Source organism: Physeter macrocephalus, chromosome 4, assembly GCF_002837175.3.
Source record: "Physeter macrocephalus isolate SW-GA chromosome 4, ASM283717v5, whole genome shotgun sequence".
Lineage (NCBI taxonomy): Eukaryota > Metazoa > Chordata > Mammalia > Artiodactyla > Physeteridae > Physeter > Physeter macrocephalus.
Window position 1 is genome coordinate 139,961,275 of NC_041217.1, and position 17,598 is coordinate 139,978,872.

Below are 17,598 nucleotides of genomic sequence, written 5' to 3' on the forward strand. Positions count from 1 at the left end.
AGCCGCTCCGCGGCATGTGGGATCCTCCCGGACTGGGGCACGAACCCGTGTCCCCTGCATCAGCAGGCGGACTCTCAACCACTGCGCCACCAGGGAAGCCCCATATCAGTGTTTTTTAACATTCTGAACATGTATATGCATGTACATGTGTATGAAAGCTTAGTTAGATATGTCTGTATAAACTTGGAAAAAAGAAAGGACATATAGGTACACCGGTTACCTCTGAAGAACAAGATTAAACAGGCAAATAAGGACTTTTAATATATATGCTTTTTAAAATTATGGGACTATGGATGAATTTTACTATTTTATAGTTTTTAATAATTTTCAAAAAAAAGTTATCAAGGTACCTACCATTAACTACAGAAGAAAAACATCTATTTTTCATGTGTCATGTTAGGCACTTCTGTTAGGCAACACCTAATCATCTTACTTTGCATCTTCTCCAGTTGCCACCCTCCAATCCAGTTTTTCAAACTGTTCCCTGAACATACTATATTCACTCCAACATTCATGACTTGGCTTATGATGTTTTCTCCAACACCCAGAAAGATCGTCTTCCCCAATCTTCAGTTATCCTTACTTTATTTTTATCTTTATTTATTATATAGCCTGCGAGCCACAACTACTGAAGCCCATGCACCCTAGAGCCTGCGCACAGCAACTACTGAGCCCACGTGCAGCAACTACTGAAGCCCTCATGCTCTAGGGCCTGCGTGCCGCAACTACTGAGCCCACATGCTGCAACTACTGAAGCCTGCGTGCCTAGAGCCCGTGCTCCACAACAAAAGAAGCCACCACAATGAGAAGCCCGCGCACTGCAACGAAGAATAGCCCCCACTCGCTGCAAATAGACAGAAAGCCCCAGCACAGCGCAGCCAAAAAAAAAGAGAGAGAAATAGATGGCAATACCATAATAGTAGGGGATTTTAATACTCCACTTTCATCAATAGATAGATCATTCAGACAGAAAATCAATAAGGAAACATCAGCCTTAAACAAGATACCAGACCAGATGGACTTAACAGACACTTGCAGAACATTCCATCCAAAAGCAACAGAATACACATTCTTCTCAAGTACACGTGGAATGTTCTCTAGGACAGAGCATGTGTTAGGCCACAAACAAATCAATAAATTTAAGACTGAAATCACAGAAAGCATCTTTTCCAACCACTGTGGTTTAAAATTAGAAAACAATTACAAGAAGAAAACTAAAAAATTCAAGTATGTGGAGATTAAGCAACATGCTACTGAACAACCTATATGTCAAAGAAGAAATCAAAAGAAAAATCATAAAATATCTTGAGACAAATGAAAATGGAAATACAGCATACCAAAACTTACAGGATACCACAAAAGCAGTTCTAAGATGGAAATTCATAACAATAAACGCCTACATTAAGAACAAGAAAGATCTCAAATAAACAATCTAACTTTACACCTCAAGGAACTAGAAGAAGAATAACCTAAATAAGCCTAAAATTAGTAGAAGGAAGAAAATAACAGAGATTAGAGAGGAAATAAATGAAATAGAGATAAAAAGACTATAGAAAAGATCAATGAAACTAAAAGCTGATTTTCTGAAAAGATGAACAAAATGCCTACACGCTGTTTTCTCTCTCACCACTTCATTAATTCCAATTACATTTATTATACCTTATCACACTATCCTCCATATAACATAACTTCCTGCCAATTTTCAATCTTTTCCCTCTCTATAATGTATTCTAAATAATCACTTCTAGTCCAGTTTCACTAATTCTCTTTTAGTCATGTATAATCAGCTATCAAACCTAACTTTTGAATTTTTAATTTTAATTATTTCATTTTTCTTTTCTATAAATCCTATTTGGTTTTTTTTTCAATGCCTGTAATGTCCCTTTTTGCAGTTTCTTATACCTCTGAGGTATTTCCAAGCTTGCCTTTTATTTTTTAAAACATAGCAAGCATGCCTAAAACTAGATCCAATAAATCTAGTTTCTGAGGTCTGCAGAGATCACTTTTTACTGTTCCTTCTTTATCCTGGTCCTCAGATATGGTACCTTGTTTCTTTAATGCTTGATTATCTTTAACTGCATGTCCTTGAAAGCTTACTTGAAGAGTTCTCAAAGCCTTCTAGAAGGAAGATGCTTTCCTCCAAAAGAAAATTTGCAGTTGCTTCTGTTAAGTGCCATGGTTAACTGGAATCAACTTAAGACTCAATTCACGGTCTGACGTTTCTTTGACCACCCAAGTAAACGAGAATTTTGGCAGCAATCCCTGTGGTTTATTAACTCTCAGTGAAAGGTTTTCTGGTTATTTTTTTCTTCTCTTTATTTTCTCCCTTGCTCTGCTCAGTGCCAAAGCAGCTCTCCCTGTAATCTACTGAAAGTGAGGAAAAGAGGATGTGGCAGGGGGCCATCAAAATTGAAGTTCACAGCTTCCTGATCAGCGGAGGCCTTCAAGGCAAAAGCAGTTTCAAATGTTGATCTTAATTTTCTGGCATTCACCAGCAATTCCTCTCTCATTAGCTCTTCAGTGTCTTTAGGATATCTTGTTTCTATTCCATTAAAATATTTTAGTTGTCATTAATAGGAGAAATGATTCAAAAACCTGGCTTGCCATTACCAAAAACAGAAGTCCCAAACCTTATTAACGCTCTTCAGTTTGTTGAATGGAACTAATTTTTGAATGAATAAATGAATGACTTTCAAATTAAACAGACATGTCACCCTCAGATTCAATCATCTAACCTGTCTGAACATCAGTTTCACAAAATAAATGGGTTGAACAAAATTATCTCTATGATTCTTTATTGTCTAAAATAGCAGGATCTATTGCATATATATGCAATGTCACCTTTCAGCTTTTGCAAGCTCCATTTATGGTAGTCAGATGGGCAAAGTTTTCCCAAAGTGTTACAATTCCAAAATAAGAATAAATGAGACTCACTGTTGATCCAAGGGGTCCCTTTTCCATCTTCTCAAACCCAAGAGCCAAGACACAATCTGCCAGACCTTGAAAGAAAATGTAATTAGTTTGAAAAATTAAATTTCCAGACATCCAACAAATTATCATTAAATACTTCAATTTAAATAAGCATGTCAGGGCTTCCCTGGTGGCACAGTGGTTGACAGTCCGCCTGCCGATGCGGGGAACATGGGTTCGTGCCCCAGTCTGGGAGGGTCCCGCATGCCGCGGAGCGGCTGGGCCCGTGGGCCGTGGCCGCTGGGCCTGCGCGTCCGGAGCCTGTGCTCCGCGACGGGAGAGGCCGCAGCGGTGAGAGGCCAGCGTACCGCAAAAAAATAAATAAATAAATAAGCATGTCAATTTATACAAAATGTAAAAACATGGTATAATCCTATAAAATTTTTAATAAGTGAAAAATTACAGAGAAAATTCTTATATGCTTCTAAATAAGAGGAAAAATTAATAAAGTATATAATTCTTTGATTCTCAGTGTTAATAAGACTTTTGATTAATGTGGAAATATGTTCCAGTGAAGAACAAATATAAATAGCTAATTTTCAATTTTTAAACATTAAGTAAAATTTAAAAAAATTTTAAAGTATCATGATCAAAATCTCAACAGAATTATTCTTGGAGGGAGGGGGCACCTAAAAATGATGTTAAAGTTCAACTAAACAGCAAAACAAGCAGAATTGCCAAAATTTTTCCTAAAAAAAAGGAAAAAAAATAAAACATAGGGGGCACAGGGGATACTAGTATTATCCAATAGTGAGACATTATAAAGCTCCAACAATTAAAACACTAAAGAGTAGAGCAATAATCAACAATCAATCAGAAGAAAGAACAGAGGGCCCAATAAAAGAGCCTAGAATATTTGGAAATATAGACTATGATATATATCTGAGAGAACTGAAAATATATGGCCACAAAAAAAATTGTACACAAGTGCTTACAGCAACATTATTCATAATAGCCAAAAAGTAGAAACAACTCAATGTCCATCAACTTGTAAATGGATAAACTAAATGTGGTATATCCATACAATGAATTATTAATTGGCCACAAAAAAGAATGAAGTACTGATACATGCTACAACATGGATGAACTGTGAAAATATTATGCTAAGTGAAAGAAGCCACAAAAGGCCATATATCATATGATTCCATTTATATAATGTTCAGAATAGGTAAATCCATAGAGACAGAAAGTAGATTAGTGGTTGCCAGGGGCTGTTGGGAGAGGGAAATGGGAAGTGACTGCTAATGGGTACCACTTTCTTTTTGGGGTGATAAAAATGTTCTAAGATTAGATAGTGGTGATAGTTGCATAAACCTGTGAATATACTAAAAAACACTGAATTGTAAACTTTAAAAGGGTGAATTTATCCTTATATAAAGTACCTCTCAATATAATTGTTATTTTTTTAAAAAGAAATACATTATAAAGCAATACCTCTGATGGTCGTATGCAGAAATAATAAAAGGGGGGCAATAACCCCACATCTACTTAAGTTTACTACACAAATAGGCACTTCTCACCACCCTGAATCAGTTGCCGGGCCATAAACAAAGCAGTTGAACCAGTAGAACAGTTATTGTTGACGTTGATTATAGGAATTCCAGTCAGTCCCAAACTGTGATAGATAGCCCTCTGCCCACAGGTAGAGTCACCTATATATATAAAAAAAAAAAAAAATTATATATGCAACATGAGAATTATGGAGCTGCAAAGCAACATAATACTACATTATGGTTTTTCCAGTGTTATGTCTTTGTCTAACATACAACATGGGCAGAACAATAAATATACTATTGACATCTTACTCAGAAACAGTTTTAGCATGAAGCATCATTTACTCTGCAAATATAAAAATTCTCAAAACACAGAATATATATGCACTTTCTTTACACAATACAGAGGTAGGAAAGTAGAGACATGACCAAGTAATAGGAAACAATTCAATCTGGCTAGGGCTACATGACAGGCAGCAATATTTCATGTATACTGTCAGATATAAATCGTTTAAAACTAAACCAATTGATTAAAAGGCCATGATTTTTCTCCTCATGTAAAATTTCATAACTTCAAAAAGTTAAAAAGATTCTGCATGCCAGGGTATTCCAGATGAATGTAATCCAAGTAAAAACACATTTGACTCCCTTTCCCAAGGAACATGTCCACCAAGGCAGACATGCTGGAGCAGTATGATGGAAACACCTGAAGATACAGGCTCTCCAGAAGTCTTCAGGGAAAACAGTAGGGTTCAGGACCTCCCTTTCATAAATGCATTGTGCATCTCTTTGAACTAGTAAATTTCCCTTCAAGAATTCTCTTGATATCTTGAAATCTCAAAGAAATAATCATAGATATAAATAAAGATTAATCTACAGTAATGCTTACTATAGCCTTTTATAATAACTAGAAATTAGAAATAATTTAAAATGTCCAAGAATGGGGTATCATTCCTACTGCTAAATAAACTGTAGTAAATCCCCAAGACTAGAATATCATGAGATAATTTAAAATGCTGTAAAAAGACTGGGAACATTCTAAATGTCCATTAAAAGGGGATATATTAAATAAATCATGATATATCTATTCAATAGAACATTATGCTATCATTAAGAGAGACCAAGAAAGCTCCTTATGAAACAATTTGGAATGGTCACCAAGAACTACTAAGTTAAAAAGAGCAAAATATAGGGACTTCCTTGGTGGTCCAGTGGTTAAGACTCCACGCTCCCAATGCAGGGGGCCTGGGTTCAATCCCTGGTCAGGGAACTAGATCCTGCATGCCACAACTAAAAGATCCCGCACACCACAACTAAGATCCTGCACACAGCAACTAAGACCCATTGCAGCCAAATAAATAAATAAATAATTTTTTTAAAAAATCAAAATACAAAATAATGTGTATATTATCCTACCATGTGTGTAAAAGAAGAAAGGGGGAGGGGGTATTTATATACCCACACATACTTATTTTTATATGGATAAATTACCTACGAAAAGATACACTAGAAATTAGTGAAATTGCACTACTATACATAAAATAGATAAGCAACAAGGATTTACTGTATAACACAGGGAACAATATTCAATGTCGTGTAATAACCTATAATGGAAAATAATCTGAAAAAATATATATATAACTGAATCACTTTCCTGTACATCTGAAACTAACACAATATTGTAAATCAAATATACTTCAATAAAAAAAAGAAATTAGGGCTTCCCTGGTGGCGCAGTGGTTGAGAGTCCGCCTGCCGATGCAGGGGACACGGGTTTGTGCCCCGGTCTGGGGGGATCCCACATGCCACGGAGCGGCTGGGCCCGTGAGCCATGGCCGCTGAGCCTGCGCATCCGGAGCCTGTGCTCCGCAATGGGAGAGGCCACAGCAGTGAGAGGCCCGCATACCGCAAAAAAAAAAAAGAAATTAGTAAAATTGGTTGTCTAAGGAAAGGGAATCATGAGACAGGGAGACAGGAATAAGAGTGAGACTTTCTACTACATAAACATCTACCTTTTGTATTTTTGTACCATGTAAATGTTTAATCTGTTCCAGAAAAAAAAAATTGAAAAATATTAATGATGAAATGAAAGAAGACTGAATCACATGGGAAATACTGAATACAATAAAATGAGAAAAGCAGGTTACCAAAAAGTATGTAACTAGGACCTAAATTGAAGAGAAAATTATGTGTGCATACATATTCACACATATTCATACTCACTGAAGGACCTACACCAAAAAAGTGATGGTAATAATCTCTGGATAATGAGATTACAGATGACTTATTTTTTCTTGTGCTTTTCTGTGTTTCCTTTTTTTAATTACAATAGTATATATCATTTTTCTAATTAGAAAAAAACTTAATGAAAAAATTTTATTAGACACAAAAAATCAATAAATACAAATTTTAAGACAACAAAGAAAAAATGATAAAAAGTGTTTTAATTTAATAAAAAGTATACTGTTTGGGCACTACAATAATGGCAATATATATATATATATATATATATATATATATATATATATATACACACACTAAACTAGGCTGACACATAAGGGAAATCTAGGAATGATGAGAATAAGACCCTGAACTCTGAGTTTTGAGGGTTAAAATTCACAAATTCCTCTGCATTGTTTATGTGGTTGCTGTAATTTTTAGAATATATAGTTTACTACGTACCATAAACATAGCCAATACATGCCTGTTCTACTGCAGAATAAGGGATCTGTGCATCCGCTAAAGCCTTCTGGCCTATAAAAACAAAAAAAATTATCACATAGCACTTTAAGTGAGTAAAAATAAGTTTAGAGTTTTCCCAGAGTAAATCTACCTCTAGACACACACACACACTAAACTAGGCTGACACATAAGGGAAATCTAGGAATGATGAGAATAAGACCCTGAACTCTGAGTTTTAAGGGTTAAAATTCACAAATTCCTCTGCATTGTTTATGTAGTTGCTGTAATTTTTAGAATATATAGTTTACTACGTACCATAAACATAGCCAATACATGCCTGTTCTACTGCAGAATAAGGGATCTGTGCATCCGCTAAAGCCTTCTGGCCTATAAAAACAAAAAAAATTATCACATAGCACTTTAAGTGAGTAAAAATAAGTTTAGAGTTTTCCCAGAGTAAATCTACCTCTAGTTAGTCTATGTTCAGTTCAAATGACAAATCCTTCATCAAATCATCTCAGACTTTCAGAAGTTATCTTACCTTTCAAAAGTTATCATTTCTTCCTCTAAGCTACTGTAACACTTTTTCATACCACCTTTTTGATATTTAACATTTCCTATTCTAACTGTATACGTAACTATAAATATCAATATATTAAATCCCAATAGTCTTAAAGCTCCTTAATGTCAAGGTGTCATTCATCTCTGTGGCTCTATCGTACATCTAGAGGACAAAATAGGATAGAATGTTATTGTTGAGGAGCGAGAGTGTGGGAGCACTCATATGGTCATCTTACAAAGCCAGGATCAAGAGATGACCCTGTCTATGGAACAAGAAATGAAGCTTTAAGGATGCTATCCAAAGGTACAGAAATGACCAATGGAGGAACTGGGAAGCATTACGAAAATAAACTAGGAAGAGGAGAGTGGAAGCTAGAGATAAGGTGTAACCTTAATCCTCATCTACCATAGTGAGAAGCAAACAGATGTCTAAAACTGATAAATCAAAAACTGGAATAAGTGTGGTGGAACAAATATTTAGAGATATGGAGATAATCACCAGAAGAACTAAAGCCAAAACCGTTAAAAGAAGTTGCCTGCTGGGGAAGGGGCCTGGGAAGTATAAGCCATCTGTGTGTGTGTGTGTTTTAACAATATGAATGTATTACTTTGAAGGTTTTTTTTAACTTAAGAAGATATATGATTGATTATGGGATTGGTTTAGTGAGACTAGTTATCTTAATGTAGGAGCAAAAAAATTAATGTTTTGGGCTTCCCTGGTGGCGCAGTGGTTGGGAGTCCGCCTGCCGATGCAGGGGACACGGGTTCGTGCCCCGGTCCGGGAAGATCCCACATGCCGCGGAGCGGCTGGGCCCGTGAGCCATGGCTGCTGAGCCTGCGCGTCCGGAGCCTGTGCTCCGCAACGGGAGAGGCCACAACAGTGAGAGGCCCAAGTACCGCAAAAAAAAATTTGTTTTGAACTTCAGGATTGTCCATAGCTGGAAGCAGTGTTGATTAAGTAGTAAGTACTCAGATTTGGGCTGAATCCCATTAATCTGACAGCTCACAACATCAGGTCTACTGTAGGGCTTCTGGGATTGCATACCGCAAAAAAAACAAAAAAATTAATGTTTTACTTATAATAATGTTGATGAGATTATGTTTAAAAGAGCATTCTCATATGCTGCTACTGAAACTAATAATATAAACAGTCTGAAAAATAATCTGACAAGAGTCTTAAAACTGTTTATGTTCATTGTTCCAGTGAATCTACTTCTAGGCTTTGTCCTCAACAATAACTAGAGATGAGAACAAATATTTGTGTTCAGCAAGATGTTTACTATAATTCTTCTAAAATATCAAAAAGTTGTGAAGCAAATATCCAACAAAAATTACAGCATAAATATATTATGAAATATGCAAAAATTAATTTTTTCCAGTTTTAAGTGGAGAAATGTTTATAGTAATAAGTTTTAAAAATCAGGATACAAAACTACATATAGAATATTATCCCAGGGCTTCCTTGGTGGCGCAGTGGTTAAGAATCCACCTGCCAATGCAGGGGACATGGGTTCAAGCCCTGGTCTGGGAAGATCCCACATGCCGCGGAGCAACTAAGCCCGTGCGCCACAACTACTGAGCCTGCGCTCTGGAGCCCGTAAGCCACAACTACCGAGCCCGCGAGCCACAACTACTGAAGCCTGCGCGCCTAGAGCCCGTGCTCCGCAACAAGAGAAGCCACTGCAATGAGAAGCCCGCGCACCGCAACCAAGAGTAGCCCCCGCTCGCCACAACTAGAGAAAGCCTGCACACAGCAACAAAGACACAATGCAGACAAAAATAAAAATAAATAAAATAAATGAATTTATTTTAAAAAAAAGAATATTATCCCAGATAGCCACAGGAAAAAAACATTAAAATAGAATACACCAAGGGAATGTAAACTGATACAGCCACTATGGAGAACAGTATGGAGGCTCCTCAAAACACTAAAAATAGAATTACCATATGATCCAGCAACCCCACTACTGGGCATATACCCAGAGAAAACCATAATTGAGACGTGGATGGATCTAGAAACTGTCATACAGAGTGAAGTAAGTCAGAAAGAGAAAAACAAATATCGTATATTAATGCATATATGTGGAACCTAGAAAAATGGTAAAGATGAACTGGTTTCCAGGGCAGAAATTGAGACACAGATGTAGAGAACAAACGTATGGACACCAAGGGGGGAAAGACGCAGGGGTGTGGGGATCGTGGTTTGCTGAATTGGGTGATTGGGATTGACATGTATACACTGATGTGTATAAAATTGATGACTAATAAGAACCTGCTGTATAAAAAATAAATAAATAAAATTTAAAAATTAGAAAAAAAAAGAAAACCAATTTAGAAAAATAGAAAAATAAAAATAAAATAAAACATTAAATGAACTGTGTCTACCCGGAAAATCAACATCAGTTAGTCAAATCTCATGAACCTTCCTTTTGGGGGACAGAGATTTCTGATTCCCTGTATAGTAATATCTAAATACTGAGTTGAATGATGGAGTTGAAATGAAACCTAATTTATGAACACTGAGTGCACTAGGCACTTGTAGAGACAAGCAGTGTCTAATTAAAAACCACAGCAACCCTTTTTGGGTTGCTGGCAACAAGCTGGCAAGAATAGAAGGAAGGGGAAGGCTTCCTAGGAGGAGGACTATACCTGAACAACTTCATGGGACCACCGAGCTCCCAAGGTCTCCATGAGTGGGAAGCCTGTATTTCCCAGTACTCCCTTAAACAGCTGATACCTAAGCTTAGACTGCTTGGCCCTGAAATTAAAACATCTCCTTTGACCCAGCTTCCTGTTAAGGTTGCAAGGCTGCTCCACAATCAAGAAAGACCACACAATAAACTACGATGTTCAAAGATCTGAATGTTCTATATTACCTGCTTCCTTTGCCAAGTCAGGGTAGTCTCTTGAATTCTCAACTCCAGGCTTTGTGAACTAGAAATATAGAAGGAGATAATAAATAGAAACAAATATAGTTAGATTTTTTCACAACAGAGAACTGCAGAAATTCATTCGTCTATTCATTTAAACAAAAACATACTGAGCACCTCTCGTGTTTCTGGACTCTGATAATAAATAATATACAGTTCGTACCCTCTGGGAGCTTACCATCTAATGAAAAACAGGCAATTACACCACAGTGTCATAAGTACAGAATGATTTGGGAGAGACAATTACCCAGCTTTGGAGGACTAGAAAGGCTTCCCAGAGGAACTGACGTTTAAATTAAGTCTTTAAAAATGAGTAGGAGTTAGCCAAGTGAAAGAAAAGGAAATTCTAGAGCAAAGGCCTGGAAATGACAGAATATAACAATTTTACATGCAAACAATTTTATATTGCAGAGGCTGAAACACACGATTTGAAATGGCAAGTGACAAGGACAGAAAAATTACTTAGGACCAAACGATGATAATTACTAATATTTATTGGGCACTTACTGTTGTTACTCACTGTACTAAGCACTTCACATGTATTAACTTGTTTAATCCTCACAACAACCCTCAGAGGTAGGTACTATTCTTATCACCATTTTAAGATAAGAAAACAAGGGCAGAGATTAAGTCACTTGCCCAAGGATACACAGCTAATAATTAGTAGAGCTGAAACTTCAACCTGGTTCTAGAGCCAATTCAAAAGTGACCTTATATGCCCTCCTATGACACCTGGGCTTTATCCTGAAGACAGTGGATTTAAAAAAAAAAAAACAAAACACAAGGACTGAAATAAACAATGAGATACACTACAAAACCAAACACTGACAGGATATGGAGCAGCAGGAACTCTCATTCATTGCTGGTGGAATGCAAAATGGTATTGCCACTGTGGAAGACAGTTTGGCAGTTTCTTACAAAACTAAACATCCTCTTAACATACGATCCAGAAGTTGTGCTCCTTGGTATTTACCAAATGAGTTTAAAACTTATGTTCACACAAAAACCTGCACACTGATATTTATAGTAGCTTTATTTATTTTTTAAAAATTTATTTATTTATTTATTTTTGGTTGCATTGGGTCTTCATTGCTGCATGTGGGCTTTCTCTAGTTGAGGTGAGCAGGGGCTACTCTTCCTTGCAGTGCACGGGCTTCTCATTGAGGTGGCTTGTCTTTGTTGTGCAGCACAGCCTCTAGGCACGTGGGCTTCAGTAGTTGTGGCATGCAGGCTCAGTAGTTGTGGCTCACGGGCTCTAGAGCTCAGGCTCACTAGTTGTGGTGCACGGGGTTAGTTGTTCCACGGCATGTGGAATATTCCCAGACCAGGGCTCGAACCCGTGTCCCCTGCATTGGCAGGTGGATTCTTAACCACTGTGCCACCAGGGAAACCCTATAGTAGTGTTATTTATAATTGCCAAATTTGGAAGCAACCAAGATGTCTTTAGCAGGTGAAAGGTTAAATAAACTGTAGTAAAACCAGACAATGGAATATTATTCAGCACTAAAAAGATATGTGCTACCAAACCACAGAAAGACATGGAGGAACTTTTTTTTTTTTTTTTTTTTTTTTTTTTTTGCGGTATGCGGGCCTCTCACTGTTGTGGCCTCTCCCGCTGTGGAGCACAGGCCCCGGACACGCAGGCTCAGCAGCCATGGCTCATGGGCCTAGCCGCTCCGCGGCATGTGGGATCCTCCCAGACCGGGGCGCGAACAGGCTCAGCAGCCATGGCTCATGGGCCTAGCCGCTCCACGGCATGTGGGATCTTCCCGGACCAGGGCATGAACCCGTGTCCCCTGCATCGGCAGGCGGACTCGCAACCACTGCGCCACCAGGGAAGCCCCGGAGGAACTTTAAATGTATATTACTATGTGAAGAAGCCAATCTGAAACGGCTACATATTGTATGATTCTAACTACATGACATTCTGGAAAAGGCAAAACTATGGAGACAGTAAAAAAAAATTAGCTGTTGTCAGGGACTGAGGGGAGGGAGGGATGAAGAGGCAGAGCAAGAGGATTTCAGGGCAGTGAAATTATTCTGTATGATGATGTAATGTATACGTGTCACCACATATGTGTCTAAACCCATAGAATATACAACACCAAGAGTGAACCCTAATGTAAACTATGGACTTTGAGTGATAATGAAGTGTCAATGCAGGTTCACTGACTGTAACATATGTGCCACTCTAATGCTGATTATTGATAGTGGGCAAGGCTTTCTGGCGGGGTCGGGGGCAGTGAGCATGTAGGAACCCTCTGTACTTTCTGCTCAATTTTGCTATGAACCTAAAACTGCTTTGAAAAATAAAGCCCTACTTTAAAAAGAGAGAGAGAGAGAGAGACTGGGCCGAGAAGACATGCACATTACATCATTCTAAATGCAATGTTGAGAAATGAATGAACAGAGCAAGGCTGGAGGCAGTGAGACCAAATGGCATAATTCTGAAATAGCCCAAGTGAGAGTTAACTAAGATAGCAGCAGAAAGAATGGAAAGAAGCAGAGAGACTTGAGAAACATAAGTGAAGTAAAATCTACCAAATAACAGTGATCAATTAGATAAGATGGAGTGGTCTGCTAGTCAGAGGTTGTGCTAACGAGAAATGGCTTTCAAAAAATTTTAACTGCAAACCACGATAACATACAACATGACCCAGTAGACACATACTGAAGCAAAATTTTCATGAAATACTTACCCTTGTTATATTGATACAGTATTTTCTATTCTATTTCCATTTTTTTAATGCTAGAGGCAACCTTCTAAACAGAAGTCACTACCCCTGCAATGGATCACAAAACCCAGTTTGAAACACTGTATAGATACTTGACTTAAATGCCACACTTTATTGCACAGTGCCAAAATACATCTGTTGAACTGAACCAAAACAAAACGTTTAACATTTGTTCCTATCTCTTTCCCACCCCAATTCTTCATAACTTCTGAATTAGGGAATCCTTCATAATTCCCTAATTCAGCAGCCCCAAATTACCTATTTCCCCTGTAGTTACTCTTCAGTTCACTAATTACAATCAGAGCGTGTAGTGTAGAGAGCACTTACTGTAAGGAGAGAGTACTGTGCTACTAGGCTCCACCAAGTAATACCTATTAATAACCACATTATCATCCAGGTAGTGAAATGACTGCACTTTCTCATTTCTTACTGAAATCAAGGCAGTTTTTAAAAGATTAGTCAAGCAAATAAACACATACAACATTACTGCTTCAAAATGAAAAGCATGTTTTGGTGGAAACTACCAAATGTCCGTTAACAATAAATTGGATATATTATGGAATGTTCACACAATGGACTGTGTTACATCAATGAGAATGAACAATCTATAACTACACATAAAATTAAGGATGAATCCCAGAAACATAATGTTGAATGAAAAAGCCAAAACCAATCTATGATATTAAAGGTCAGAAGTCAGGATAACGGTAACCCTTTGCAGGCAAGGAGTCAGTGACTGGAAGAAGGCACAGAGTAATTTCTGAGGTGCTGGTAATGTTCTGTTTATATATTTTTTTTAGTTTTTATTTTTTTAATCAAAGAAATGCAAAAAATAAATATAAAATAAAAATAAAAACCTACCTCAAGGCCTATAATAAAAACAGCAATCCTGTTCCACTACTCTCCACCCACTAGTCTTACTTGCTCCCCAAACATCCATTTTTAATTCTTTTAGATATTTCTTCTTTTATAAAATGCCATGTTTCTAAATATTCTTATACTATTATTTCTTTATCAATTTAAGAAATTATATCATAGTCTCTAATAAGGGCCAATGAGAATTAGGTCTCTCAGGCCACCTCACATATACATTTACAGTTCCCCCATCCTCCTTATACAGTTGAATCACAATTTTTTTTATTAAATCAGTATGTAGTGCTTACCTTATAAAGTTAATGTTTCTTAGTATTGGGCCAGGTTGTATACTATGTATACAAATTTTGTTGTATACAATTGTATACAATTTTGTTTTGCTTTGTTTTTCCTGGAGTTAACTGCCTCATTTTTAAAGTTTTAACCTTTTTATTGTAAATAACAGAGATACAGAAAACCACACACACACACACACACACACACACACACATATATCTCCTAATGAATTATTTTAAGGCAAACACTCTTGTAACCATTGACAAACATTCTCTCCTTCACCAAATTCTAGCCAAGCTCCTCTGAGTCCTCTTCTCTACTAGGTCTCAACCTTGGCCTAAAAACTTAAACACTAACATAGTTTTTATGAGTTCTAACTTGCTCAAGGCCAGGTCCCTAGGAGGACCCTAGCCCCACTTAAAGTACCTGCCTGAGAAAACTCAAGGCTGTCAAAAGAATTTACTGCTTCTTCCAGCCAACACCTGAATATAGGGCTGGTCTCCCAGTCTCTGTGGGAGGGTAGGAGCCTAAGCTTGGGTAAGCGCCAGTTAGCAAATCCAGATGGGTTTCATGTGAACTAGCCTCCCCTCTCCCCACTTTACGTAAGTTTTCACTTCCCTGACCCTACAGCTGGCCCTCTGCATCCGTGGGTTCTGCATTCACAGATACAGAGGGCCAACTAAGGGGACTGAGCATCCATGGATTCTGGTACCCAAGAGGGATCCTGGAACCAAGCCCCCAGGGATACCAAGGGACCTCTGTACTGTGTCCCTACTCACCACCCTCCCTATTCCCTTATTATCCCTTTAAAATACCCAGTCACATCTGTATAAAGTTAGTTCAGTTCACACTGGACTTCTTCCCTTTTGCAATAGCATATTACTAATTAAAATCTGTCCTAACACTTTACCTATTGTCTACCTTTATCTTTGACACCAACCACCCAGACTAAAAAATTGAACACTGCCTGCCCCTCCACACACTCCTCTAAGCACTCTGTTCCAATCTCAACCCCGCTCCACCCCCAAAGTAATTATTATCCTGATTCTTACAATAATCACTTCCTTTTAGTATTTCATAGTTTTATCACCCAAGTGTCTATCTGTAGACACTATAGTTCAGCCCTTTTTTAGGCCGTTTAAATTCTCTTTTAATATACAGGTTCCCCTCCACTACTTTCCTTTCCTCTCAATGTATCTGTTAAAGAACCCAGAGCATTTGGCCTGTAGCTTCCCACAGTCTGGATTTTGTAGATTGCATACTCATGCAGTTCAACATGTTCCTCTGCTCTCTTTATTTCCCACACATTGGCAGCTGGATCCAGAAGCTTGCAGACTCACATTCTATCTCCCTGACAAAACTATAGGTGGTGGTGTATTCTTTCATAAGGAAGCATATAACATCTGATTATTTTTGCTCTTTGTGTTGCTAACAGTTGTTGGTGCTCAATGACTAGATCCAGCAATTCTCAAAACTTCTTGGTCTCAAGACCGCTTTACACTCTTAAAGATCACTGAAGATACCAAAGAGCTTTTGATTATGAGGATTATATTTACCAGTATTAACCCTCTTGGCACTTAAAACAGGACATTTAAAAATAACTTTCAGTTCACTCAAAAGAAAAAAAAACCATTAGATGTTAACATAAATAATTTTTATGAAAAATAACTATATCTCCCCCTCGAAAAAGTGATGAGTGGCATCATTTTGCATTTCTGCAATTCTTTTTTTTTTTTTTTGGCTGTATTGAGTCTTTGTTGCTGCACACGGGCTTTCTCTAGTTGCAGCGAGCGAGCAGGGGCTACTCTTCATTGCGGTTGAGGGCTTCTCATCACGGTGGTTTCTCTTGTTGTGGAGCACAGGCTCTAGGTGCAGGGGCTTCAGTAGTTGCAACACGCAGACTCAGTAGTTGTGGCACACGGGCCCTAGAGCACGCGGTCTTCAGTAGTTGCAGCTCGCGGACTCTAGAGCGCAGGCTCAGTAGTTGCGGTTCGCGGGCTTAGTTGCTCCATGGCATGTGGGATCTTCCCGGACCTAGAATGGAACCCATGTCCCCTGCATTGGCAGGTGGATTCTTAACCACTGCACCACCAAGGAAGTCCCCTGCAATTCTCTTTATTGTCCGGTTTAACAAGAGGCAGCTGAATTCTCACAGCTGATTCTTCATTCAGCGTTTGGCATTATGCTGTTTTGGTTGATGTCTATGAAGTAAATCTGACCTCACACAGATATGTGATTGGAAAAGGGAGGAGCATTTTAATAGCCTTTTTAGATAATTGTGGATATTCTTTTATACTACACTAAAACTTGACAAGTGGGAGTTTCTTACAGGTTAGTTGCAATATTGAATTTAAAACAATATCAATGAACTTTTCATACTCTTGTTATATTCAAGTCCATTAAAATCTTGCACTTTTTTTTTTTTTTGCAAAACCAAATTTTACTTAAAGCACAAATACGTTACTTTTTGCAAAGGGATTCATGACACAGGACTAGAGAGTGAGGTCAGATAGCCACTTAGCACACATTTAAGTCCACGGCGCCTCCTAGGAGCTGAGGGAGTGGCCCCATGTCCCTGGATACAGCTGTCTGGGCTGATTCTAGCGGGTGACAAAGTTCAGGCTGAAGTTTAATACCTTGAATACTGGCTTCACTTGAATACCACACACTGGCAGCTCTTAACATTATTAAAAAGGAAGCAACGCACTAAAGGGAAGGTACAGACGGGTTTGGTGAATGACTAATTCTCACTACATAAACAGGCAAACTTAAATTACTGTATCAGCCATTCTAACATCTATATAGAAATTCCCAGGAAGATGTGTCCCTCAAGGCTAATTGTAAACTAGGATGTACGTTTTGGAAGTCGGTCCCTTGCAGTGCCTGTAACAGGAGTGTCCTGGAGATGCTGTGGTGGTAGGACAGGTCACTTTGCAGAAGAGTTGCCTGGGGCCTGGCAGCTTCATCCTTCAAGCCCCACTTGGTGCACACTGGGTTTGGGGGCCGTCTTGGGGAGGACAGGGAAGAGGCACTCCTCAATAAATAAGGTCGGGAAACAGACTTGGGCTTCACACTCCA

At 38.2% G+C, this 17,598-nt stretch overlaps 1 protein-coding gene across 1 annotated transcript in view; it reads right to left on the reverse strand.

The window, feature by feature from the left end:
- The window catches only part of SCP2 (sterol carrier protein 2), a 174,122-nt gene that overhangs the window by 151,134 nt on the left and 5,390 nt on the right, over positions 1-17,598 (reverse strand). Inside the window, exons 2-5 of the mRNA XM_024119754.3 lie at positions 10,583-10,640; positions 7,461-7,532; positions 4,491-4,622; positions 2,935-2,999 (exon numbers count right to left, since the gene is read on the reverse strand). Coding sequence (XP_023975522.1) covers positions 2,935-2,999; positions 4,491-4,622; positions 7,461-7,532; positions 10,583-10,640 — 327 coding nt within the window. The remainder of the gene's footprint in view (positions 1-2,934; positions 3,000-4,490; positions 4,623-7,460; positions 7,533-10,582; positions 10,641-17,598) is intronic.